The following is a 24,954-nucleotide window of genomic DNA, read 5'->3' as shown; positions in this document are numbered from 1 at the left end:
CCACCAATCGGCGGGCTGGCCTTTTGGGCTGGGGGCCTCCTTTCTTCCGCGCCGGCTCCCGTAGCCCTACGCCATTTGGTGGCGGGGCCGCCGCAGAGCAGAAAGCCACTGCGCATGTGCGGGTTGGCGCCGGTGCTACTGCGCATGTGCGGACCCCGTGACGCCCAGTTGACACTGGGGTCAGCAGCTGGAGCGGTGTGGGCCGCTCCAGCGCCGTGCTGGCCCCCTGTGGCCTGGAGAATCGGGCGCCGGAAGGCCTGTTGACAGGCCGGAGTAAAACATTTGCGTTTTTACGCCAGGGTGCTGCCTGATGGGAGAATCCCGCCCCCTGATTCTTACCCCTGAATGATGATCAAGTCTGTATTCTTACCCCAACTGAGGATTCAATCTCCTTTCACATGTCCAGTTGAGATTCCATTGTCCGGATCTCATGCTTTGTCTTACAGATACTGAAAACTCTGAAATTTTGGTTCACGTTTGTAGTTTCAAATCGCTTTATAAAACAAATTTAACGGGCTGGATTCTCCGCCGGCGGGGTGCTCCATTTTGCCGGCAGCACGGGGGGGGGTTCCTGACGGCGTGGGGCTGCCCCATAGTGGGAAACCCCATTGACCGGCCAGCGTAACAGAGCATCCCGCCGGCAGGGTGAAACAGAAATGTGATGCAGCAGGACGGAGAATCCAGCCCAACATGTTTATAGTACTCACTTTGGGGTAACCTTGTTGGGCTCCCAGAACTTGGACTCCTTAACACGAAACCATGGGAAGAATCGCTCCATTTGCTACGGAAGAAATAAACGCAATTACTGTGAGATGGTAGGCTGTCCAGGAACTGAACTAAAGGCAAAATATCAGATTTATATGAGGATATGTTATCCTCTTGCGTATTGCCCCATCTCATTTTTCTCCCTTCTGTGGTTCTGTTATCATGCAGTGTAAATTGAGAGCGTGTAAATTGCTTGCTACCAGGAACCAAGTAAAAACACCAGGTCATAAATGATACAATTCAATTTTAAAAGTTAAAATATTGAAGGATGACTGGATCTAAATGATTTTAAAAGAAAGTGCTGAAATATTCTAGGCAAGGAAATTAAGTCTAAGATGGAACATTTGATTGCTCAGCAACAGAGAAAAACAATTTAGTTTCTGTGATTAGCCTTCGACAGTTGTAGCTGGTCGCCAGGAGACAGGATTTTCTCAGCCTGATTGCACCTTACAATTGTAATGCCGCAGCATTAACCTAGTCTTGAGATAAAACAAGGGACACTGCAAACTGCAGCTAAACTACCCTATTTTTTCACTTACCCGTATAAAGAATGCCTTGACCATGCTATTGGCTTTTTTGTTTTCAGGCTGCCCTCCATCACAATTCATTGCTGTTTGGATGATCTTCACAATGTCATCGCTGAACTCCAGCTGAACATACGACAGTAGATAATCAGACATCAAAGCATTTGCCAACAGATAGCATACTTTAATTATATACAGAGGAGTGACTCATGCTGCAGAGATTTGATGATGCTGAATTTACAGATAGCCTAAGATTTCATTTGTGGATTACAGCTTAGTCAAAGCATATTTCTAGCAAATCAGGGTGGGCAAAATGGCAACCTTACCACTGAGTGGTATCTCTCCTGCTCCATCTTCCTCTTTACACCTTCCAGATCAAGAGGTTGCTCATCCTGCTGGTTCACTTCTATAAGCACTGGAGGATCAGGACCTTCTGGTGAGCTGCGAGCTGAGACAGCTTCCTCGGTCTCTGGGTCTAAATCAGGAGGTTTGGCTGCCTAGTAAGAGAGAACGCAGGATTCAGTTACATCACTTCGCACACCTTCCACCTGCCTCCTCAACTTTAGGCTTATGAAAATTTCAAATCTAGCTGACTAATTCAGGCAATGAAAGCAGTCATCCACATTGACAACTATGCACTCCTCAGCATTATCCAAATTCATAATACAAATCAAATGCTAGTAAATGCTAATAAAGGCAGATGTATGGAATCAAGTTACCTATCAGCCCCCAAGTCACTGAATGCAGAACAGAATCGAGGAGCTAAATTCCCTACACCTCTGTTGCTCTCATATTCCAACTCAGCTTGTTGCTCTCTAATTACTCTTGCAGACACTGCATTTTAGTGTGCATTTTCTTTTTTTTATATAATAAACATTTTATTGAGGTATTTTTGGTATTACAACAACAACAAAATAAACAATGTACATGAATCTATTAACATAGTGCAAAAGATGTCTCCCTCCCTTACAGGTCCACCTTTATTAACCCCCTACTCTAAACTAAACTAACCCCCTTAGTGTGCATTTTCTGCAAATCGTTACACCATCACAGCCACCTTTTTACTTTTTTAAGAAATAGAAAACAAGTGAAATCAATTAGCCTCATGTCTCAAATTATGCAAAGTTTCAATTCCCATGAGGTGGGCAACATGGTTAATGTTTGAGGAACCCAGTGATGCAGTGTTTTGGTGTATCTGACTCCACATTCAAAATTACATACTGTAAACTCCTGTCTCCAACAGTAATATCTAAAACAAACCCACTGGAGTCAAGATAATTTCTTCTGGGGCAAAGAGTCAAACATTAAATGGTAAAAAGAACAAACTTGCTTTGCATATCCTCAGAACATGCCAGTGACATTCACTTTTGTGATTTGTATCATTGCTGCAATGTAGATAAATACAAAAGCAAAATTGCTCAAAACCAAGATCTCACAAACAGCAATGAGATAAATGACCAGTTAGTCAATGTAGGGATACTGGCCTTGACAGTGGAAATCTCCATTCGCTCTTATTCGAATTGTGCCACGGAATATGTTACATCCATTCGAATGGACAGACAGGGCCTCAGTTTAACCTTTCATCCAAAACATGGCATCTCCACCAGCACAGTGTAGATTGAGTGTTCAATTTCTGGAGTGGGTGTCTTGAATGCACAAACTTCAACCTCATGAAGCAAGAGTGCTACCGACTGATCTCAGCCAACACTGAGAGAGGCCAGGAAGGACCTGGGCTTTAGTCTCAATTTATGTTCAGTAAGAAGTCTTACAACACCAGGTTAGATTCCAACAGGTTTGTTTCGAATCACTAGCGTTCGGAGCACAGCTCCTTCCTCAGGTGAATGAGGAAGGAGCTGTGCTCCGAAAGCTAGTGATTCAAAACAAAACTGATTAGACTTTAACCTGGTGTTGTAAGACTTCTTACTGTGCTCACCCAGTCCAACGCCGGCATGTCCACATAAATTTATGTTGACATCAGGCAGGAGGCTGGGTAATTACTACAAATAGTCTTGTGCATCTCCATAACAGAGAGAGGAAGGACAAAATTTCACAGCTGGATTGCTGTCTCTAAATGATACCCAGTCATTTATGTTGTAAAGTGCATGTGGACTTGGATGCTCTCCGTATTAAATACCTACAGATACTCAATGACTAGGTGTGTATCAGGAATGGATGCTTGACCAAGAGACAGCACAGTGGTGATCTATGAAATTGTACACACAAAATCAGCACTGTCAAAAAAAAAATAACAAATTGCGTGATGGGCAGAGGGACAGGAAAATCAGACTTCAGATTCTTGGAAACACTTTGTAAATTACAAAATGATATTACCAGACATCATGAAGCTGGTCAATTGTCCAGCAGGTTCGCTCCATTATGATGTTTTGCACAGAGAATCTTACGACACACACAAAATCTGCTTTGAATTAACTCCTTATTTTAAATGCATTCGACAAAAAGTCATTATCAAGAAGCATTTTTAGCATTCACTCTATCATGAGCTTAATTTATTCAATAGATAAAAGCCAATTACTATTGATACTGGAAACTGAAACAAAAAGCAGAAAATTCTGGACAATCTCAGCAGGTCTGAGAGCATCTATGGAGAGAAAAGGAAGCTAACATTTTACATAGAATTTACAGTGCAGAAGGAGGCCATTTGGCCCATCGAGTCTGCACCGGGTGCTCTTAGAAGAGCACCCTACCCAAGGTCAACACCCTATCCCCATAACCCAGTAACCCCATCCAACACTAAGGGCAATTTTGGATACTAAGGGCAATTTATCATGGCCAATCCACCTAACCTGCACATCTTTGGACTGTGGGAGGAAACCGGAGCACCCGGAGGAAACCCATGCAGACACGGGGAGAACGTGCAGACTCCGCACAGACAGACACCCAAGCCGGAATCGAACCTGGGACCCTGGAGCTGTGAAGCAATTGTGCTATCCACAATGCTACCGTGCTGCCCTGTTTTGAGTCTGGATGATTCTCATCAATGTCAGACCTACTGAGATTGTCCTGTATTTTCTTTTTTTGTTAATTTATTCAATGTTGCATTTTCAAATGACTGTCAAATATGGGAATATTCAAAACCTGGTGGCAGAACTTCGCAAGTTTATTACAGTCATTAGCAGTGCCTTTGTAACAATTCTCTCAAATATTCTGATGTATTCCATAAGCAAAGAAGGCTGATCTGAATAGTCTGTTCAGTTCATTTAAGGTGATCAGCAATTTAGCTGTTAAAATGAAGGAGCCCGCTTTAACAATACGGATTGACATTTAACACTATGAGTAGGAGTCAATGCATGAAGGTTACATGTCTGTATTCCCAAAATATAAAATGTCTTCACGATAATTGGTTTGACACCATGGTGAAGCAGCAGCTCAGACTCACCTGTCTGTAGCGTAACAAGTGGCTTGTAGTCCTAGAGTTTAGCAGTGCAGTCAGGACTTGCTTCAAAGAGATTTGAAGTTCCTTGCCCAGCGCCAGCCGCCATTCTGCAGGATGTTGCTCTGTACAGTTTATACATGTATATGCCACGCTTTCTGGAAGATTTGACAAGATCTCGTACATCTCATCTGGAAGAAGATAAAAGCAAAGGTAAACATTTCATGGCTGGGAAGCCATTATTTTCTGAGTTTGATGTAACTGTTAAGAAAACTAAGGTAGTTTTAAAGGATTTATACTTGTATTGGTTAATATTAGAAATGAGGCATAGTTTTAAGTGGGTTTAATTTAATGTTTCTGTGCCTAGAAGGGTAAAAGCTATAGTTAGATTTATGCTGGACAAAGTGTGGGGGGTTGGTTAGGTTCCAACTGTTTTTATTGTGCTTCGAGGACTACGGTGTAAAGAATAGAAAAACAGCCGTGGTTGCTTAGCAACTGGGGTCTTGTAAGGTAGAGAAGCTTTTAAGTTTTAGGGTAGGTAATTTGATTAGTAGTTGAAGATAAGTAGTGAGAGAGAAGGCAGCTCTCACAGTTCACAGCATTTGGTTTAGAAAGTGAGAGAGGGAACATCCCTCTTAGCTTTACTCGTAAGAAATGCCATAATATGAAGTAATGGCAAAGAAAACATGGTAATGATTCTCCGTTTTACGACGGCGTGAACGGGCCACTCCCAGGACTAATTCTGGCCTCTACAGGGGGCCAGCACGGCGCTGGAGCGGTTCACGCCACTCCAGCTGCCAATCCCGGTGCGAACTGTGCGCTGCGGGGTCCGCGCATGCGCAGTTATGCCGGCGCCAATGGGGACATGCGCAGTGGCCTCCTTCAACCTGCCGACCCCGACGCAACATGGAGCAGGACAACAGGGGCCGGCGCCTAGGAAAGGAGGGCCCCAGCTACAGAGGCCGATCCGCCGATTGGTGGGCCCCGAATGTGGGCCAGGCCACATCGGGGCACCCTTCGGGGTCAGACCCTCCCCCCACAGGCCGCCACCCGACCCTTCCACACCGAGGTCCCGCCAGCCCAGAGCAAGTTAGAACGGCACCGGCGGGACTCGGCTCTTTTCTTACGGCCGCTTGGCCCATTTGGGCCGGAGAATCGGCGGGCCGGCCGCGTAGAGTGCTCCCAGCGCCGAGAAAAACGCGATATATCGGGACGCTGCTTCAATTTAGGGCCTCAGCAAGGAATTTTACAAGGCTTTTTACACGTACATAAAAAGCAAGAGGGTAGCCAGGGAAAGGGTTGGCCCACTGAAGGATAGGCAAGGGAATCTGTGTGTGGAGCCAGAGGAAATGGGTGAGGTACTAAATGAATACTTTGCATCAGTATTCACCAAAGAGAGGAATTGGTAGATGTTGAGTCTGGAGAAGGGGGTGTAGATAGCCTGGGTCACATTGAGATCCAAAAAGACGAGGTGTTGGGTGTCTTAAAAAATATTAAGGTAGATAAGTCCCCAGGGCCTGATGGGATCTACCCCAGAATACTGAAGGAGGCTGGAGAGGAAATTGCTGAGGCCTTGACAGAAATCTTTGGATCCTCGCTGTCTTCAGGGGATGTCCCGGAGGACTGGAGAATAGCCAATGTTGTTCCTCTGTTTAAGAAGGGTAGCAAGGATAATCCCGGGAACTACAGGCCGGTGAGCCTTACTTCAGTGGTAGGGAAATTACTGGAGAGAATTCTTCGAGACAGGATCTACTCCCATTTGGAAGCAAATGGACGTATTAGTGAGAGGCAGCACGGTTTTGTGAGGGGGGAGGTCGTGTCTCACTAACTTGATAGAGTTTTTCGAGGAGGTCACTAAGATGATTGATGCAGGTAGGGCAGTAGATGTTGTCTATATGGACTTCAGTAATGCCTTTGACAAGGTCCCTCATGGTAGACTAGTACAAAAGGTGAAGTCACACGGGATCAGGGGTGAGCTGGCAAGGTGGATACAGAACTGGCTAGACCATAGAAGGCAGAGAGTAGCAATGGAGGGATGCTTTTCTAATTGGAGGGCTGTGACCAGTGGTGTTCCACAGGGATCAGTGCTGGGACCTTTGCTCTTTGTAGTATATATAAATGATTTGGAGGAAAATGTAACTGGTCTGATTAGTAAGTTTGCAGACGACACAAAGGTTGGTGGAACTGCGGATAGCGATGAGGACTGTCGGAGGATACAGCAGGATTTAGATTGTCTGGAGACTTGGGCGGAGAGATGGCAAATGGAGATTAATCCGGACAAATGTGAGGTAATGCATTTTGGAAGGTCTAATGCAGGTAGGGAATATACAGTGAATGGTAGAACCCTCAAGAGTATTGAAAGTCAAAGAGATCTAGGAGTACAGGTCCACAGGTCATTGAAAAGGGCAACACAGGTGGAGAAGGTAGTCAAGAAGGCATACGGCATGCTTGCCTTCATTGGCCGGGGCATTGAGTATAAGAATTGGCAAGTCATGTTGCAGCTGTATAGAACCTTAGTTAGGCCACACTTGGAGTATAGTGTTCAATTCTGGTCGCCACACTACCAGAAGGATGTGGAGGCTTTAGAGAGGGTGCAGAAGAGATTTACCAGAATGTTGCCTGGTATGGAGGGCATTAGCTATGAGGAGCGGTTGAATAAACTCGGTTTGTTCTCACTGGAACGAAGGAGGTTGAGGGGAGACCTGATAGAGGTATACAAAATTATGAGGGGCATAGACAGAGTGGATAGTCAGAGGCTTTTCCCCAGGGTAGAGGGGTCAATTACTAGGGGGCATAGGTTTAAGGTGAGAGGGGCAAGGTTTAGAGTAGATGTACGAGGCAAGTTTTTTACGCAGAGGGTAGTGGGTGCCTGGAACTCGCTACCGGAGGAGGTAGTGGAAGCAGGGACGATAGGGTCATTTAAGGGGCATCTTGACAAATATATGAATAGGATGGGAATAGAAGGATACGGACCCAGGAAGTGTAGAAGATTGTAGTTTAGTCGGGCAGCATGGCCGGCACGGGCTTGGAGGGCCGAAGGGCCTGTTCCTGTGCTGTACATTTCTTTGTTCTTTGAATGCCCCGCCGAGACCACACTTAGTCCCATTTCCTGCACGGAGGAGCTCCGCTCACCGGAACTCCTCAGTGCAGGAAAAGATCAGGGCGCCATTTTTAAATGACGTCCCGATCTCTTGCCATATATTAAGATGCAAATTTGGACAGGATTCAGATCGTGACGTCTCGCGCAATGGTGTTAGATTTTGCGAGGCATGACGCAAGCCAGGTAGATCCGAAGCGGGATCTCTCGGCATCTATCGGCCCCACCACCGTTCGGGTGCAACGCGGTCGACAGATCGCACCCTTTGTTTAAGAGTGTCGTTTGGAAAACCTGGATTTCAGAATACAAACCACTAAGAGAAAGCATTATTATTATGAGAGAAGATTTTAAAGCGTGTTTGACAATCATCTGGGGGATTCTGAGGAGAAATCCACCGACACTAACTTGGGGTCAGAGCAGAGTGCATGTATTTGACCACAGTCATCTGATGTGCTTGAAAGGAATTGTGAGGGGTGACACTGTGGCGCAGTGGTTAGCAGTGCGCTGAGGACCCAGGTTTGATTCCGGCTTCGGGTCTCTGTCTATGTGGAGTTTGCACATTCTCCCCTTGTCTGCGTGGGTCTACCCCCACAACCCAAAGATGTGCAGGGTACGTGGATTGGCCATGCTAAATTGCACCTTAATTGGGAAGAAATAATTTTGTAATCTAAATTTATTTTTATAAAATAAAATAAAAGGAACTGCTTGTTGCTGAGACCATTGTAATTTGTATTCCATGTCATTTGTTAAGTTGGGGCAGAGGGTGTATGTATCATAATCCACATTTTTCATGCTTAATAAATGTTTTTGTTCTTGTTGTTAAAACTAATTAACAGGGGCAGCACGGTGGCGCAGTGGGTTAGCCCTGTTGCCTCACGGCGCCGAGGTCCCAGGTTCGATCCCAGCTCTGGGTCACTGTCCATGTGGAGTTTGCATGTTCTCCCCGTGTTTGCGTGGGTTTTGCCCCCACAACACAAAGATGTGCAGGGTAGGTAGATTGGCCACGCTAAATTGCCCCTTAATTGGAAAAAATTAATTGAGCACTCTAAACTTTAAAAAAAGAAGAAAAAACAACTAATTAACGGTCCTGTGACACTGTTCCTCCACGTTTTATTTTTTAAAATGTTATGGTCAATTGAGCCAGGGTTCCATTCTGGGATCTTGCTGCCCAGCTTTAATATCAACTGGGGTCTTAAGACAACAACCTTCATAAAAATGTACTTTTCAAGGCAATTGTTTTAATCCCTGTAAATATCAGTGTGAGATACTGAAGAAGTTATCTACTGCACTACAAAATGGGGGCTTTGTTGTCCTAACCTCTCTGTCAGTTAAATGAAGCGGACTCTAGTTGTAAGGGCCTTTCCTGTTGATTCCCTTATTCCCCCCTTTCTTTTTTTGTTGCAGTTATCATTTTGATTCATGGAAGCTTAATGGACATGTATCTTTAAGGAAATGCGGAATTCAAAATTTTCGATGTAGTATATGGTGCTAGTTTTCCAAGGAACAGAACTCAGATTATGTGGCAGCCGAGAGATGGGGTGGGACTTGGGGTTTGATTGGTTGGCTGGTGGCCAATGAATTGGCCAAACTGCCATGTTCTGCCCAGTAACAGGTGGTGATTGGGTCCTACTCGAGTGTGGTGATTTCCAGAGACTCAAGGAAAGCAGAGTCACGCCCCTGGAGACGGAGAGAAAAAGGACCTGCTCTCTCTCACTCTTGTTTTCCCCAGAAAAGCTGCTGTAGTTCTGAAACTGCAGAAATCTGAAGGAACCTACAGTGAAAAACATTAGACTGGAAACAGAAAACCGCAAACTGAAAACCTACATTGAAGAAAGGTGCTAGAAACAACCATTTGAAACAAAAAGATTTTTATCTTTTTATTTCACTTAATATTTTCACCCCTCCGTGTTTGTTTGTCTGATGTGTGTGTATGCATAGAGAGTGGGGACAAGTTAAAGTGGGGAATTAGGAATTAGATAATGGTTAACCAGTTGTATTTGTTGCATATTTCATTTTAAATTTACAAACCTGGTAACTGTAATTGTTGGGCCGCTTGGGGCCAAAGACTGGGTATTTTTCTACGTATTATTGGTTAATTCAATTGTGTTGCGACTCAGAGTCACGGGGGCTGGAACTGACCACGTGTTAAGATCAGGGTGTCGTAACAGTCAACCAGATTCATCATGTATTACAAGTGAGGCGCCGGGAAAATCAGTTGGGCAGTCACACCCGGACAAGTCCCTGCATCTTGGTACACATGGCTAGGGCACTAGAGACAAAAGGCGAGAGGTGGGGTAGAGGGGATACGTAAAGCCACTCACCAAAATAAGGGCAAGTTCATATTAAAATAACAGAAAGGGATAGGATGAGATGGAGCACATGCATTGCAAATTGAATGCAGTCCCAGCATCTACTCAATCCTGATCAATAGGCTCACTGAATTGGTTCCTGTGCACACACCATCCACCAATGCAACAGGATTCATGATAAGACAATTTTTCAGGCAATAAAATGTGAATGGTCAGCTCACCCATTCTGTCCACCACTACATTCAAATGAACTACCAAATGATTTAAATCTGTTCGTCAATGATGAATGGGCTCACTGGGACAAGTGAGCATATCCTACAGCAAAATGGTTGATGTGTAGGACCCGTTCCCGCAAAAAGCAAAACTAGCTACATCAGTGAAACTCCTCCCTCTCCTAATAATGATTGTAGCTTTGTAAGCTGAGCACTGATTAAAATTTGAAACACAACCATCGTTTCTTTTGCCGCGAGAGAAAAATCAGCTGTAAATATTTGAAGAAGAAATTCTATACTGGAACAGAAGGTCATTCAGATTCTCAAGCCTGTTCCTGTATAGAATTTCTTCTTCAAATATTTACGGCTGATTTTCTCTCAAGGTGAAAAAAACAAAATGGTTGTTATATCATGGCCGATCTGCATCATAACTTCATCTATCCGTTTTGATTCCAGAACCCTTACATAATAAGAATAGACAGTGAGCTGCACAGAATATATACCATATCGGAAAGAGGAAGTTAGAACTATGTGGCATGCAAAAAGGCAGAAATGGATCCTGGGAAATAATCTCATACAACTAATCCTGTTCAATTATGAGTTGCTTTTAGAAACGTTGAAAGGGTCATTTTTTTTTCAAGTAACGAGTTGTTAGAACCCAGCAAAAGCTGACATCTTCAAGATAAGAGCAGAACAAATTGGACAGTGATGAGAAGGCAAGTGCACAACATTTTTGTTTGGAAGGCTGTTAGCGTTAGAAGAAAAATATTGGGGGGGGGGGGTGACATCATATGGGCCAGAGTTTAGGCAGGTCGGGGGTCACATGAAAAACCAGCTAACAGGAACACAAAAGCCTAATGTTATGTAATAGATTAAGCATTTATACTTTCGGTAATTAAACTAGAAGGTCTGTACAAACAAAATCTGAACCAAGCGACAACATGGGGCAGCAGGGTGGCACAGTGGTTAGCACTGCTGCCTCACAGCTCCAGGGTCCCAGGTTAAATTCCAGCCTCAGGCAACTGTCTGGGTGGAGTTTGCACTTTCTCCCCGTGTCTTGTCTGGGTTTCCTCCGGGTGCTCCGGTTTCCTCCCACAGTCCAAAGATGTGCAGGTTAGGTGGATTGGGCATGATAAATTTCCCCTTAGTGTCTGAAAGATTAGGTGAGGTTTGTGGGTTATGAGAATAGCGTGGAGGCGTGGGCTTAAGTGGGGTGCTCTTTCCCAGGGCCGGTGCAGACTGGATGGGCCAAATGGCCTCCTTTGGTGCTGTAAATTCTATGATTCTATGTCAACCAGCCGATGCATCTCCTTAACAGACTGTCAGATGTTTCAAATGTAAAACATATCCTGCATTATAAAATACCTGACAAGCTTTCACACTTTGCATGAACCCAACGATCACATTTTCCACACTGCATCATCTTGCTCTCATAATCGTCATCATCGTAGCACTTGTCACACAGTGGGCAGAAGTTTCCTAAAAATAAACAACTATTTACATCAACACAGCTGGTGTCCTTTCACAGCGTTCCTGATAATCTCAGCATTGTTGACACATGTTTTGTATATAATTTTATTGAAGTGAGCTGGTACTCTACTCCCAACCTACTTAGATGCATACAATGCCACATAACATACATAACAGAGGCTCATCACCCAGGTGAACAGGTTATTGCACAGGCTACTGACAAGACTTAGGTCAAATACAATAGTTGCAGTGTGGACTTCCATGGGCAAATTAAAAATCGCGAAATAATTTCCATGTAATTAAATCAGAACTTGATTTAATTAGTCATTGCAAGCCAGCGAGCCTGAGAATAGTGCTATATAGTTTTTATTCACTATGAACAGGATAGACCTAAGAGTTCTCCACCCTACCCAATCTGCTTGCCACAAGTTACCTCCTGATGAACATCTATTTCCATAATGGTAACATTATAATCACAACAATTTAACCAGTGCATACGACTATAACACAAACTGATGCCAATTTAATAGGCGTCAACAAGGGCCTCCTTTAATTCCTCAATGGTTTAGTTGATGAATATCTGCCTTAAGCAGCTAGTCCAAGGAAGCCTCAATCCATATTCTCTGCAATTAGCTCAGCTCAACAGACAACAATACTGGCACAAGTGATCACAACGCACCTTGATTGGGATAGTCCTGAAGGTGTTCCGTTTGCTAACATGGACTGCAGCAGTTCCAGAAGGCAGCTCACTACCACCTTCTGAAGGGCAATCAACAACACTCGCATCCCATGAATGAATAAATCCCCCCCATCCCAACATAAGATTTATGTGCTGGAAAGGGTATGATCAGACATATCCATGATCCCTCTACCATCGGAAAGCCAAGCTGGCTCACTATCGAAGTTCACATATGGACAAGGGATAGAAGTATGACCAGCACCTACTGAACCAGACCCCAGAAAAGAATCAATATCAGGAAGGGAGGAGGAGAGAAGGGAAGGGTCAGTAGCTACATTAAATTCCAGAGCAAATATTTCTGCCTCCTGTGGAACATTCTCCTGTGCTACATCAGTTGGATCTCTCTCTTGTAGGTACAAATTTGAATGCAGAAAACTGGTCATGTGAGGATATATCATGTTATGGGCAATATCTGCTAATTATTACAAGATAACCAAGTTTCTCCTGTCATTTGAAGATCAACTTCAGGTCTCATATGTCTTAATTACACTATCTGTCAGCTGTACCTGCACATTTATCTAGCTAGCTCATTTTTAATAAGAGATATTTCCGAGCCATCTCATGAAATTTTGTGTCATTCAAAAAATGTATTTAAAAAACAAAGTTGTAATGTGCACGATGTTAATCTATTTCTTGCATTTAATTAGATGCAGCTGGTTTGCATTAACGAGGGATTCACTTGACTCTTATAAATAGCAACAAACAAAAAGGGGAGGGTCAGGTGTATACTTGTAGTGTTTAGCTCTGTGAATAAATGCTTATCACAGAGTATAAAAGTTGGATCCCTCTTTTATCTTTCACCACCAAGCTTTCTGAAGCATAACTCAAAGTTTTACAATTACCTTGAAAGATACAAAACCAGAACATCTGTGACCACTTCCCAATAGACCCTACCAACTATACTGTTAAAAAGACTATGGTCAGAATTTTAGTGCCACTATCGCCCAGCGGCTATTATGGTCCTGCCGAACTGAATGGAGATTCAGGTAGTTGCCACACCCGCTGGGGAGATACAACCATAAAGTTCAGGCCCATGGTTCTAACCTGACTGGAAATTAACCTGTGATCTCAGCCAGCCTTTATCTGACCACAGTTATGGCCTTAAAGGGTTAGTTTCACCTTGAAACAAAACAATATATTGTACATTATAAAGTATGACATCCCTATCCTCATGAAGCAGCATATCATCTGACTTACTGTGAGCAACTATATATAAAACACAATTGCATTTCATAGTTTAAGATATTTCCTGAACCCCTTAGTTGCTGCCTTGTAATCACTCCTGGGTACCAATCATATTATTAACAAAGTAAATCTGTATGCTTACCTTTATCAAAGAGCTTTGCACATTCATGGCATAAAGAAAAATCATGTGACCACTGTGCATCCCAGCCCTTTCCCGGTGTTGTGGCTCCACAACTCTTACATCGTACACACTTCGTACAGATCTACAACAGAGGAGATCTTTATTAGAATACATTAAAGTGGCTTCAAATTAGAAAGAAAATCAAAGACAGTACAGCCTCCAGGAACAGATTGATGTTTCAGGTGTAAATTTCACCAGATTTCATTATATTCTGATAATGGTCCAGAGAAGAAAGTGCAAAATATTCACACTTGCAGGCAATGGTAAGGGCAACTGTGATGCAGACTGGGGCTCCACGAGCCCCAGAGAAGTGTTAAAACTGTCACGTTGTAAAAGGGCATACTTACAACTGTCTATTTGATTCCAGGATAGGATAGAATTTAGATCGAAAGAAGGAATATTCAGGCACCTCAGTTCCAGTATTAGCCAGACTCAACGACACCTCAGTACCATATATGGAAAGGGCTAGGTGCACGCTGCGCACCTGATGATGGATCCCTAGAAGGCTCCAGGCATCGTCCATATATGGAATCGGCAATCCCATTGGGTTGTCGTCCCCCCTTCCATTCCCCCCCTGCCCCCCAGAAGGGCGCGAAAGAGAGAAGCGAGGTGACACCTCAAAGAGACCCCCAGCGAAGACTCAACCACCTAGAGAAAACACGGCAACGATGGATAAGGGCGGATGAGACTAACCTTTGCGAAGAAGACCCTGAGTTCAGAGGCAAGGCCATCGGAATCAGAGTAGTACCTGTCAGAACAGCCTGGCCAAGCTCAACTGCAAGGGTATTATCAGAGTCAGTGATAGATAGTACAGTATTGATAGGTTTTGATTAAGGATTGCTTTTGTTAATAGAGTTTGGCTAATAAGATCTGTCAAGGTGTCCAACATTTTAAGCAACACAGGCTATACATAAAACATGAGTGTACCTCATTCTTTACAGATGGACATACTCTGAACTAATAAGTTAGCTCGCCCTCTTTGACCTAATTTCTTCAATGAAAATGTCACCTACATTTGCCACTTCCCCTGAATCCCCAAAGCAAGTCAGGGATTTCACCGTATGGAACACCTGAAGGAGTGCCTACTATTTAGAAGCACAGTGTATGAACCAATGTGTTGCTTCCCCATGCTGCCCTGGTGTAGATTTGGCCCTGTCCACATATTATGAGAAAACGGTATTGGTTGTTGTGTCAGGAACTTGTGGTTGTATAGACAACCCCAAAGCAGGAACAGCACAATGACAAATCTTATGCAAACATGGGAAAAGCTGACTGGGAAACAGAAATGTGCAGAAATTTAAGGTTGGACCTTTATATGGCATGTGTGGGAAGAGTTAATCCAATTCCATTTTGACTCATTAAACAGATCTCAATAAGAGCTTCCTCACTAACAGCCTAGGTTATTCTAACAGTACATATTCTTTAATGAAGAACTACAAAAGTAAAATTTGGATGCTGGAAATCTGAAATACCAGGAATGATGAGCTCAGTTCTGATGAAAGGTCATCAATTTGAAACGTTAACTGCTTTTTCTCTCTCCAGAGATGCTGCCAGACCAATTTGCTAAATTTGCTAATTGCTCATTTGCTAAATTTTCTGTTTTTATACTACATTAGTATATTGATTTAACTATGTGTATTCAACTAACATTTCTTGGAATATTGTCCAAGTCATTTTATTTCATCAATATATGTTTATTTTTTCCATTTGTAGTTCCCTAATGACAGGAAGAATGCTCTTAAAAGGGTGCAGAGCTGAACAGCAGAGATGCTCCTTAGTATGAGGAATTCAAACTAAATGAGTCACAGCTTTGCATGAGAAACTTACCCAGACTTTCTTTTTCTTGGTTGGTTTTGTTGGGTAGTTTGGTCCCAGGCACTCTGGGTGATAGCTATTTCGGCACTTGCCACACTCGAGAAGCTGCTGTGGAAAAGAAAATGTTTTAAGAGTTGCATTTTACTTAACCTACGATGATCAGCCTTCAACAGAAGAAACTAATTGCTAGGACGTTTTCCCTTCCTTATGGGAATTCTCCTGAATAGAACTCCAGTTTCTTTTTTTATAAATTTAGAGTACCCAATTATTTTTTTCCAATTAAGGGGCAATTTAGCGTGGCCAATCCACCTAACCTGCACATCTTTGGGTTGTGGGGGCGGAACCCACGCAAACACAGGGAGAATGTACAAACTCCACACGGACAGTGACCCAGAGCCGGGATCGAACCTGGGACCTCGGCGCCGTACAGAGCTCCAATTTCAATCCAATTCTAACCTGTGCAATACAAAATTCACTCTGGAATTAACAAGAAGTAATTCAGAATAGAAAATGCTTACATTGCACAAAATCCTTCAGTCTGTGAAATAACAAAGACAAGTAAAAGTTTAAAGTATATACCCTTAATCAGAACTGACAGAGGGCAAAGAGATGAACACTTTAGCAGGCTGATCAAAACAAAAAATGGGGAAAACAGATAAACATTAAGAATCCAATTAAATTACTTTTCTTTAACATAAAAACCATCTGGTGCTGTGGTGGCAGTGCATTCATGCAGTGCATTATGGAGCATTAGGATATAAATCATCCCTTTCCATCACATGCATGTGTTATTCCTCCTCACCAGCTCTGGATCTTCAGCTGGGCTATAACGGAGGGACAAAGAGCAGAGCAGAAGCACTTCCCCAACCAGACAGAAAAATCCTAGCGCTTGACACCACTAAGCTTCACCCCTTAGCAGCTGCATCACTGACAGCAAATGCAGAGACTGAGAGCAGGCAATTATGTGTCCTCGCCACAGAGCTGAAATTCATGGCCATTAAGGCTCAAAAGGGTGAAATAAACAGGTAGCTTAAAAAGGGAAGAAAATATGTGTTTTATAAAATAGCAAATATTAACTATGAAATCTCTTTTCCCATGGCTGTCAATCTGACAGCAATAAACACTCCAAAGTACAGGTTTGGAAAGAGATGAAAATGCATCTTTATAAAGAAATACAAGCAACTACCAGGAGCAGACAAAAGTGACTGATAGTTCTCCCAGAAGTACAGAAACCTCAAACTACAATGGGAGTTGATCCACCCTACAGGTACATAACTTCTGTTATAAAACTCTCAGGGGACATGCAGTTAGAGGATTGGAGGTAGTATTTGAAGTCTATTCCTGCCTGGAGTATTTTTTAAACAAGAATTCTATAAATGCCATCCTCAAGACACGTCCATTTTGCTCGTGTTCATTGACATGTATATGGGGGAGGGGTTAGAGAAGAAAATACCCTAAAAAATAACAAGATTAAATGAGGTAGCAACGAGAGTCATTCCAGCCATATACCGCTCAGTTCTATGAGTTGCGGTCAATTCCACTCATTCCGCATTAATGTTGGATCAAGTCCAAATATAAATACTGCACCAGTATTAGCAAATCCAAACTGCCCATCTGAAACATTCATGCATAGCTTACTATCAAGTACCATTACCTTTGAGGAGTTATTTTGTCGGCAACAGACGTGGCAGAACTTGCAGCGTCGACAACACCAGTTCTCCCACTGCTCCTCCAGGGGTCGCTCATTCTCCTCCAGGCAGAAGAGGTGGAAAGGCTCACAGCACACCTGACAGTAAACAAACTGCGAACAAAACGCAAAGGGAAACAAATCAGCAAACTATACACTCTTGAAAGAGTAATAATTGCTCCCTAGTCAGATTTGCAACAATGTCACAGTCCCTAATGTGCACATAGCCAAATGTGTTTATGTATACAAACCCTTTGTATCGTCCCACCCTTCAAGGCTGCTCATAAACATGGTGGAAATATTTTGGAGCCAGTCCATTGGCAGTAGGGAAGAGCCTGTGAATCTAGCATGTGTAGGGAGAAAAGTTCAAGCCTTGTGATTAAGCAGCATTCAAGCAATATTAGCTTTCTACAGTACACTGCCCAAAGAATATCAAGCCCTCTCTCAGACAGTAACGTCACCTGAAGCTTGTGTGCAGAACTTCAACCACAGAGTTGATCATTTTTCTGAAGCAGGATCAATGCACTAAGCTTCAAAACTTCACTGATGGTTCACCATCACAATTTTTATCATGTATTTCACTGCTCCCAGTAACTTTAAGATCAAATTCTGCTCTGAAATTCAAGCATGCCTGCAAGCTCAATATGGGATGGAGTTTAAGCTATCTTAATGAGTACGTTATGGTCAGAATCCTCTGAAACACATGGTAGTATCGATCAGCCCTTCGACAAAGAGATTTGTTTCCCCGAACTTTTGCTTTTAAATGGACATCATCCTAAACTTAAACATTTTTTTTATTTTTTTATTTTTTTATAAAGAGTTGCCAATTATTTTTCTTTTCCAATTAAGGGGCAATTTAGCATGGCCAATCCACCTAACCAGCACATCTTTGGGTTGAGGGGGTGAAACCCACGCAGACACGGGGAGAATGTGCAAACTCCACACGACAAGTGACCCAGGGCCGGGATTCGAACCCGGGTCCTCAGCGCCGCATTCCCAGTGCTAACCACTGTGCCACATGCTGCCCCTACATCATCCTAGTCTTGAGCAAGACCGAGACCTCAAGAGGGAAACCATACCTCGACATGTCCACTGCTGGCACAGAGGAAGCAGACCACCCTGGGTGTGATGGGTACAGAGGTCAGGATGCTAAGTCCACCCATCTCCCACACGTTTTCCACATCGCAGTCCTCCTGTCAAAATCAGTAGAATAATATCAGAAGACAAACAAACAGCAAAATACAATTTGTCTCAGAAGTGAGTAGGTTCAGTTGAAGCTTGCAGGTGTTAACTTATCTATTTGCTGACTTCAGTAGTCCCTTCCGAGTGCCAACAGTTTTCTGAATCCGTAGCGTCTTACAGTATACCCACTGGGAATATCACATTATAATAAAAAGCCTCTCGTACGGAGAATATTATTTATGCTCTGCAGCAGATTTGATCACATACAAAACCTGATATGATGCCATGCGATCAGTAGGAACCAATTAGCAAAACAGGAAGAACATCACACATTCAGGTGGATAATATTTTGTATCGTGCAACAACCCGCTCTATCCCAATCAGCAAGGATTTCCTTGGAAGGAGAGACATTTCCACAATCGGCCACCTTAACTTTGGCAGAAACTCTAGGTAGAACTGGATCAACGGGACTTCCGCCAATTGTCCATTGAAGTTACTGTAGTGCCCAGTGAGAATAGCCAAAAAAACCAGTCATTTTACTTTATTTCTTACTTTTGGGTCAAATACAGGTGTGAGTTCACAATGTACCTACACACTGCCCCTCAGAGATGTAGATACAGGCTCAGTTTAAGTTAAAGCATTGGACTTAGGGAGGCCGCATATGGATGAATAAAAATTTCCTCCAGTCAGTTTGAGAACTAGCCAAGCTATGGATTGGGAAGTAGGAGGGAAGAAGTGGAAATGAGGGGTGGAATAAAAAAATGAAGGGAAAGTCAACTCTCTAAAGCTCCATGAACAGCCTTGCAAGAATGGAATGCAGGTGCACAGCTGCCTGCCTGAATCAGAGAAAAGAATGATGTACTGTAGAGATGACTAAAAATCAAATAAGTCATTTTCTTTCACTCTGTTGAGCCTCGGCAACGTTCTATGCTCTTTACCTGGGTTTCACAGCTGCAGAGGGCAGGATTTTCCAGCTGCCCGTGCTTATTTTCTGACAGCGGAAGCAGCTCATTGGGCACCAGTGGGGTCTTTCAGTCCCGCCAATGGGGGGGTTTATAGAGAGAGAGAGAGAGAGAGAGAGATAGAGCGAGAGAGAGAAATCACCTTCAGAGGGGGATGGGATGGAAACTCCTACTCGGAGAGTGCAAAATAGAGCCAGGAGGCCACATGTCTGTCCATGAGGAATGGGAGGTAGTCGACAGTGGGCATAAAACAAAATAAATCGAAACTATTTCAATTATACATTTTTCGCTCTACCTTGAAATCCACTCTGATCCTGTGAACTCCATCTGCCAATGGTTTCTGTTTGCCACAACTGACATTCGTGAATGGGGTGAGCAGGTTCAGAGTACTGGGTTCAAACTTGCTGACAGCAATCACTTTATCCTAAAAACAAGAAACCTGAAATCAGTAAGGCTGTCCCTTGTGGAACTGTATTTGTCAGCTATTATACAAACAGCTCCTGTTCACGCAGCACTTTCCAAATTCAAAACATTTCTAAGTGAGAGCATGGTATTTGGAATTAACTTTCAAAAGCATACAACTTATTTTGAAAAGTTGTGACATCATGGGTCGCCCTTCAGGTTATTTTATGTCCAGCACATCTTTCTATTTCACTACCTCTGACCAATTTTCCCTGTCCTGGCCGAGTAGTGTGCGGTCACCAGCTTACGTTCAGCAGCTCAGATCAGCTAACTCAAAATGGATTAGGGGTGGTGCTAGTGAGTTTGTCGTCTGAATGGTTCAGTATTACAATATTCAGTCGTATCTAAGGGAGCAATTGTGACATAAAATAAATATATTTGTTGGGATGGGGTGGAGGGAAGAAAAAATCCGAAATGGACAGTAAACAAAGAGAACCTACAATTGTAATACTGCACTGGACACATGTAGAACCCCACAAAGCTTTTGTTCACAGTTCGGCAGTCAGTGTATGCTGGTGTTAGAATAAATATTGGGACAAAAGGTTTCACGGTCATAAAACAGAATGTCTACCTGAATGTACATTCTGTAGACACTTCAGACCTGATCACTGTCAGTGCTTCACGTTCCACTTGTGTCCATTGTCCACCACAGTAGTTTAGGTGGGGACAAAAGTTTCAGAGTTGGTAAGCAATGGGGATGTAACTTCATATCCGAGAGTGGCAAGCTGCTCAATGCATTTGACCCAGTACTAAAAAATGTTAAGACTGGGAATTTTCCTCCAGAATAATGGCATGTAGCCTATGGCAATTTGTTGTTCCATGTGTCTCTGCCCTCTACTCACAACCTGTTCTGTAGTAGGATTTGACCAACATTGGTTTCAGTCCAATTATGTGCTCTCCAAAAAAAAAAAGAACGGATGTCCCAGTATTTATTAAAGTAGATCTATTTAATAATAATAATCTTTGTTACTATCACAAATAGGCTTACATTAACACTGCAATGAAGTACTGTGAGCTATGGGGATTTTGGCAGGGGTTTGCAGATGTCATATCCACGATGTTAAAAACAAGGTTGGCGCTGAGTCCAGAGGTGGCGATTTTCGGGGTGTCGGAAGACCCGGGAATCCAGGAGGAGAAAGAAGCAGATGTTCTGGCCTTTGCTCCCCTGGTAGCCTGGAGACAGATACTATTAGCTTGGAGGGACTCAAAGCCCCGAAGTCGGAGACCTGGCTATCGGACACGGCTAGCTTTCTCTGTTTGGAGAAAATCAAGTTCGCCTTGAGAGGGTCACTGTTAGGGTTCGCCCGGTGGTGGCAACCGTTGGTCGACTTCTTCACGGAAAATTAAGCGTCAGCAGAAGGAGGGGTTAGGTTAGCTTAGAGTAGGGGGTTAATAAAGGTGGGACCTGTAAGGGAGGAAGACGGCTTTTGCACTATGTTTATAGTTTCATGGACATTGTTTATTGTGTTGTTATAATACCAAAAAATATCTCAATAAAATGTTTATGGAAAAAAAATCATAGATCCCGTGGAATCCCTGCGGTGCAGAGGGGAAGGGGGGGGTTGCGCCGTTCGGCCCATCGGGTCTGCGCCGACCCTCCGAGGGAGCGCCCTAACAAGGCCCAGACCCCCGCCCTATCCTTGTGGCCCCGACTGGCCTACGCGTCTTTGGAATGTGGGAGGGGGCCCGCACGGACGCGGGGGGGGGGGGGGGGGGGGGGGCGTGCAGGCTCCGCACAGGCAGCCCCCCCCGAGGCTGGGATGGGCGTGATGGGCAGAATGGCCTTCTCTGCTGCAACAGTTTGGCCTCTTGGGTGGAAATGAAAGATCCCACAGCAGTATTCTGAAGAGGAGACTTCCTGGTGTCCAGGGTAAATTATGGGCGGCACGGTAGCACAGTGGTTAGCACTGTTGTTTCGATTCCTGCCTTGGGTTGCAGTCTGTGTGGGGCCTGCGCATTCTCCCCGTGTCTGCGTGGGTTTCCTCCGGGTGCTCCGCTTTCCTCCCACAGGTTGGAGGAAGTGCAGGTTGGGCGGATTGGCTATGATAAATTGCCCCTTAGTGTCCAAAAAAGGTTGGGTGGGGTTACTGGATTGCGGGAATGCGGTGGAAGTGTGGGCTTAAGTGTGGTGCTCTTTCCGAGGGCCGGTGCGGGCTTGGTTGGCCGAGTGGTCTCCTTCTGCACTGTAAATTCTATGATTCTATATTATGACTATCTTCCCATATCATTAAAACCAATTACTTGGATTTTTAAAAAATGAAGTACTGTGAAAATCTCCTCATCGTCACACTCCGGCGCCTATTCGCATATATTGAGGGTGAATTCAGAATGTCCAATTCACCTAACGTGCACGTCTTTCGGGACTTTGACAGAGGAAACCGGAGCACCTGGAGGAAACCCCGCAGACACAAGGAGAACGTGCAGACTCTACACAGACAGTGACCCAAGCTGGGAATTGAACCCTGGTCCCTGGCGCTGTTAAGCAACAGTGTTAACCACTGTACTACCATTGCCATATGTTTTTTTTATTTCCTTTTTCTTCCCACAAAAAAGTGCATCGTCTCCAAATGGTACATGATCAGAGGCGTGAATTAAACTGGTATGGGGAATTGCAGGCACAAACGCACATAGCACCAGTCCATGAAGCAGCATATAACAATGTTCTACAGAGAAGCTTTCAAGCAAAACACTGAATGAATAGTGACTCTCAGCCCCCCAAAAAATTAGTGGATCATACTGCTGTAGGAACCTGCAATAGTCTCAGGAATGAACCATGCAGGTCAACTAGGTATACTGGTACTTGTTAACAGGGTGTTTACAAGGCCTGGTATTAACGCATCACCATTACTTAATTTTATCAGGTAGTGTGCAGAGCAGTAATCACAAATCTGTAACCAACATGGTTGAATCCACCTCTGTTCATCAGCCAAAGCACATATCAAGGATAATTGCTTTGCCAATAGAGAAGGGGAATAATCAGATTTTACACCCCAAAGTCAAACTAGCCAACAGCCAGTCACAGCAGTGGTGTATCAGAGATAGATTTTACCAGGTAAATATTCACGTTCCCAGAAAAAGTAAACTTTAGACCATTCGCTACAAAACCAGTGAAACATTCACACTTTTCCATACAAGGGCGTTCTGAAGTCTCTGTACTGGGGGGGGCGGGGGGGTGACAAAGAGCAGTGGGCAGGATTGGGGAAAATCAGTGTTAGTCCCAGCAACTAGTCAGAAAGCATCATTGGCAAAAGACTGGAAGAGCATCAATCACATCATATCATTCAGGGGATTATGGGCTGCATTGAAGTCTAAAGGGGGAGAAACATTACTTTTTATTTAATGAAAGAGGGAACAAAAAGGGGTCCATAAAATAAATATAAGAAATAATTCTGGTACTCACAGTAGCTTTACTCCTTGCAAAGAATAGTCGCAGTTTAATAACTCATCTCTCCCTGTCTTCTAGTCTTTTCCCTGTGTCTCACTTATTTACATCCTTCTTTCCTTCTCCACTCTGCAATTCTATCTCAGTTGAAATTTCATCACTTCTGTGCGGATTGTCTTTCTTATTCCTTTGATCAGTGTCCCTTGTTCTCATCTTTCTTCTGTCTCAGCTTTCTCCTCTTAACTTCCTTCCTTTGATTCTGCTCTCTTTCAATCAGTCCTCCCTGAATAAAACCTTCACATGAAGCAGCCTGGTAATCTAATGAGGTTTTGTATGAACATGCTGCAGCATAAAAGTGGTAGGGCAAGTGTTCATGCCCATCATCTCATACACACACTTCCTGATGTCACCTGAGCCAAGCTGGTGGAGGCACTAATCCTAAGGGAAGGAAGGAAGGTTGGAGAGCAAGTCAACCTGAGCCACATCTGTTTGCAGCATGTCATTGCAGCATTGGTAGACGCCTGAAAGGAACCTGTGCTGACAGAAAAGTGCTTCGTAAAAGGGAGAATGCTATTTTAAAATTTACATGTCAGCGTTTTTGAAATTACCGTCACAATTTTCTGTTTAACAACTGATTCTTGGGTATGACAATATGTCTCTTCAGCCGTACCAAACCACTGTAGGAAAAACATGTTAGTATTATGTTTACAGAGTTGGAGGGTGTAAGAATATTTATAGCACCCTATTCCTTTAATAATAAACTCAAACCTCAGGTCAGGCAGGAAGTACTGTGGACATATCAATGATATTTTCCTTATGCTGTTACCTGAAATAGATGTAACCTACACAAAAGTTTTGAACGTCCCTGCCTCTGAATCTAGAATGTGCAGAAACCTGACTGAGAAAGCACAATTGAATTCAGAGCATGAATTGCATTTGGTAACTCTGTACCTGACTTCTGAGCACTCAAGCCCAATCATAGAATTTATCATAGAATTTACAGTGCCGAAGGAGACCATTCGGTCCCTCGAGTCTGCACCGGCTCTTGGAAAGAGCACCCTACCCAAGGTCAACACCTCCACCCTATCCCCATAACCCAGTAACTCCACCCACCACTAAGGGCAATTTTTGGACACTAAGGGCAATTTATCATGGCCAATCCACCTAACCTGCACATCTTTGGACTGTGGGAGGAAACCGGAGCACCCGGAGGAAATCCACGCATACACGGGGAGGATGTGCAGACTCCACACAGTGACCCATGCCGGAATTGAACCTGGGACCCTGGAGCTGTGAAGCAATTGTGCTATCCACAATGCTACCGTGCTGCCCAATCAAATGAACAAGGAGTCACTGAAGGCCTTATTGCACAGTCCTTCTCACCACTTTTTTTGCGCCATGTCTGTGCCCTGCACCTGAAAAGTCTTCAGCATTTTTCCAGTAATGAAAGCAAGACCAAGTTTAACTCAACAGGAGAATTAGAAGGGCCAACATTTCAGTCGACTAAACATATCTATTAGTCATACAAGCCTGTCATACAATCCCTACAGTGCAGAAGAAGGCCATTTGGCCCATCAAGTCTGCACCTGCC

The 24,954-nt window shown here is 43.8% G+C and overlaps 1 protein-coding gene across 4 annotated transcripts in view; it reads right to left on the bottom strand.

Moving 5' to 3' along the window:
- kmt2a (lysine (K)-specific methyltransferase 2A) overlaps positions 1-24,954 on the bottom strand; it is a 213,682-nt gene that overhangs the window by 81,448 nt on the left and 107,280 nt on the right. For 3 of the 4 annotated variants that reach the window (XR_011937424.1, XM_072486449.1, XM_072486450.1), the window contains exons 9-18: positions 19,815-19,943; positions 18,455-18,568; positions 17,343-17,489; positions 15,701-15,796; positions 13,835-13,955; positions 11,664-11,777; positions 4,687-4,871; positions 1,616-1,786; positions 1,305-1,415; positions 708-781 (exon numbers count right to left, since the gene is read on the bottom strand). Coding sequence is in view for 2 of the 4 variants with exons in the window: in XM_072486449.1 (XP_072342550.1) it covers positions 708-781; positions 1,305-1,415; positions 1,616-1,786; positions 4,687-4,871; positions 11,664-11,777; positions 13,835-13,955; positions 15,701-15,796; positions 17,343-17,489; positions 18,455-18,568; positions 19,815-19,943 (1,262 nt within the window). In the remaining 2 variants the exon portion in view is untranslated. The remainder of the gene's footprint in view (positions 1-707; positions 782-1,304; positions 1,416-1,615; positions 1,787-4,686; positions 4,872-11,663; positions 11,778-13,834; positions 13,956-15,700; positions 15,797-17,342; positions 17,490-18,454; positions 18,569-19,814; positions 19,944-24,954) is intronic. The other variant, XR_011937425.1, reaches the window with a different exon arrangement.

Source organism: Scyliorhinus torazame, chromosome 21 (assembly GCF_047496885.1).
Source record: "Scyliorhinus torazame isolate Kashiwa2021f chromosome 21, sScyTor2.1, whole genome shotgun sequence".
Taxonomy (NCBI): Eukaryota; Metazoa; Chordata; class Chondrichthyes; order Carcharhiniformes; family Scyliorhinidae; genus Scyliorhinus; species Scyliorhinus torazame.
Note: the sequence above shows the minus strand (reverse complement) of the source record. Positions and strands in the feature narration are given on the sequence as shown.